The sequence below is a fragment of the Esox lucius genome, chromosome 6 (genome assembly GCF_011004845.1).
Source record: "Esox lucius isolate fEsoLuc1 chromosome 6, fEsoLuc1.pri, whole genome shotgun sequence".
Taxonomy (NCBI): domain Eukaryota; kingdom Metazoa; phylum Chordata; class Actinopteri; order Esociformes; family Esocidae; genus Esox; species Esox lucius.
In genome coordinates, this window is record NC_047574.1 from 17518117 (window position 1) to 17520906 (window position 2790).

General features: G+C 38.8%; 1 protein-coding gene across 1 annotated transcript; it reads left to right on the top strand.

The window, feature by feature from the left end:
* Nucleotides 1-1661: 1661 nt before the first annotated feature.
* gnrh3 (gonadotropin-releasing hormone 3) lies at nucleotides 1662-2565 on the top strand. The gene is made up of 4 exons (XM_010869958.3): nucleotides 1662-1674; nucleotides 1815-1957; nucleotides 2145-2225; nucleotides 2440-2565. Exons 2-4 carry the CDS (start codon nucleotides 1820-1822, stop codon nucleotides 2467-2469), a joined length of 249 nt encoding a protein of 82 aa, XP_010868260.1. The 5' UTR covers nucleotides 1662-1674; nucleotides 1815-1819; the 3' UTR covers nucleotides 2470-2565.
* Nucleotides 2566-2790: the final 225 nt, after the last annotated feature.

Genomic DNA, 2790 nt, shown 5'->3' on the forward strand with positions numbered 1-2790 from the left:
CCGTCTAAGCCAATGCCTGGTACATATGATGCTGCATGAGTTCAAATATGTTCCACTAGTCTTTTAGCAAAAAACGCCCAACTTTTCCCCAGTTTCCTGTCAAAAGAAATATTGAAAATAAAAACATAAACATATCTTGCTCTTGCATAGTTTCCCTTTCTAATGTTTTTTTAATTGGTAGAGTTAGTACTGCTAGCTTACTGACTGACTTTACACAACACAATGGCTAATTATCATTTCTGTAATGTGCAGAGCAGGAACACAGACAAGGTGGGCAGGTGTAGGCTTTTGGACACATCCAAATAGAAAGCATTAATAAAGAAGGGAAAACCAAGGTAACTGATGAACAGAAATAAAAGCAACAGAAAGTGTAGCGTTGCCGTGATGTGTCTCTCTTAGTCCATGGGCTTGTCCGGCGGTGAAACTGCTGCGATCCAGAGTGTCTTTGAGAGAGAGAACACTCACAGAACACCAGGTTACTGGGCATGAGCCCTGCACCCCGTCTCTCCTGGTCAGGTTGGGGAAGGCTGTGCCCCCCCGACTGCCTCCAGAAGCTTTCTTACTCCACAGGCCAGCCGCTTTCAATTCTTATGTGTGCTCTCCATGGTCCTGCCATTCCGTCTCCGGGCTCCCTCTTTTGGCCGCCTCAAGACACAACCAACACCTGTGGTTCCCAAAATGTTTCCTGGATTTTCTATCAAATAGGCGTTAATGTCCAGACAAAGGTTCTCTGGCTATTGTGTGGGTTTGTCTTTGTTCCAGGTAGCAGGAGGAGGACTAAAGAGCCATGATGATCCTCTGACCCATCTCTATTCATTTATTCATTTTTTTATGGTCAAAAGGAAATAACAGAGAAAAATAAAACTGGGGCTAATACCAATGTTTAATCATTTATAATACAATGCAATTCTATGGCAGCGTCCAACTCCAAAGAAGTGGAGTTGTAACATTACATGCCATTGGGTTAGGGAGGTGGTATCTATGTTAGCAATTAATACTGAAACCAGATTTGCAAGTTCTAGATTGGAGTGAGAAAGTTTTGCGTCTTGATCAAATAAATGTATCATTTTTAGCTGTAATAATTAATACATTGAGTTGGTGAGTTTTCATCTTTACCCTGTTAGGTACAGTCTTCTGTTTTCTCAATGACTACAGAATGTTACTTGTGGTACAAAGCAAGTGGCTTTGATTCGACCACCATCAAATACAATGTAATATGGCATATATTATCTTCATACAGATAATATAGAATCCGTCTTGTAAGGCGTATACAAGCGGGAATAACAGTTGATGTACAAGCATATTCCTGTATAGTCTTTCATCACAATTCTGTATGAAGTATTTTTCAAAGATACAAAATGAAGTGTCAGCATCGATTACACATACGATCATATACATTTTGTTTTAGTTATAAACACCAAACGTTGTGCGTACGCTGACTTGACTTCTCGTCAAATCATAGATGTGGTTGTTCTACTAATGCAGGCTTCTGATGATACACTAAGCAGGTCCTGTTGATGACATTTCATGTCCATTAGGCACTTAGTGTGTCACACCTATATAGGAAAGATTATAATCCTTATGACACACGCCGTTCCATGTCAAAAGACCCATATAAAAAGGATGCAGGGCTGATCTTTTCCCACTGTAAAAGGAATACACAGAAAGGAGACAGTATGTAATGGATGCATATAAATCCATATTTTCGAACATATGCGTATTTCTGTTAACAACATATACTAATTGCACATGCGATAGCGCAAGAAACTTGTTGACTATGAAATGTAATTGTGTTTGACCGGCTTTCTTTCCAGCTCCCATGGATCTTAGCAGCAGAACGGTTGTGCAAGTGATGGTGTTCGCTTTGGTAGCCCAAGTGACTGTCTCTCAGCACTGGTCGTATGGGTGGCTACCAGGTGGAAAGAGAAGTGTTGGTGAGCTGGAAGCCACCATCAGGGTAAGTACTGCCTGTGCAGAAGTGGAGTTGTCCTCTAGGTAAAGGTACAGTGTGTGAATATCTTACATTTATAGGCATATTTCATGTGGAATGTGTGTTCAGCAACGGTTTATTAATGAAGCTGTAAGCATGTTTTTGTTAGGAGGAGAGTATGGATGACTAACTCCTGTTTCATATTAATATCAAGATGATGGACACAGGAGGTGTAGTGGCTGTTCCTGAGGAGATTAACTCCCATATCCCAGAAAGATTGAGATCGTATGATGTAGTAAGTATTCGTATAGAAAGTAAAATATATATTGTTTTTGTTTATGGTGGCCGGTTCTTTTAATCTGAACATATTGAATTGATATCTCCTTTTAAAAATGCATACAGTCAATGTTATTAATATTTGACAGAGCAGTTTAATAATACTCTATATATACGTTACTGTACAACATTGTGCAACTAGACTTGTGAAGATGACTCTTTGATTTCCCTAGATATCGAAGAGACCCATACCCCATGAATGAAGAACTAAGAAAATAATGGAGACAACATGAAACATACATTCAGCATCATTATAAACAACAATGATGGAGCATTCAAGTACACTTCTGTCTATTGCCAACTTCCATCACATTTAGACTGATGAAATCTCCTGTGAAATTGTAATAAAGAGTTACTGAACGATCTCTCTCTCTGTGTTGAACTTCCTTGTAATACAATAGCTTCTCAGTCCCATCTGACATTGGATTAATCAATTCTTGACCTATGTATATACAAGCATTTAAAAATATAACTTTTTAAAAATGATACTTCATAATAGAGAGAATGCTCTAATCAGTGCAACA

Bases quoted from the DNA above. Each gene is read 5' to 3' on its own strand.
- gnrh3 (XM_010869958.3), top strand. From the start codon at position 1,820: ATGGATCTTAGCAGCAGAACGGTTGTGCAAGTGATGGTGTTCGCTTTG. The intron at 1,958-2,144 runs GTAAGTACTGCC...ATTAATATCAAG, and splicing joins AGCTGGAAGCCACCATCAGG to ATGATGGACACAGGAGGTGT. The intron at 2,226-2,439 runs GTAAGTATTCGT...TGATTTCCCTAG, and splicing joins GATTGAGATCGTATGATGTA to ATATCGAAGAGACCCATACC.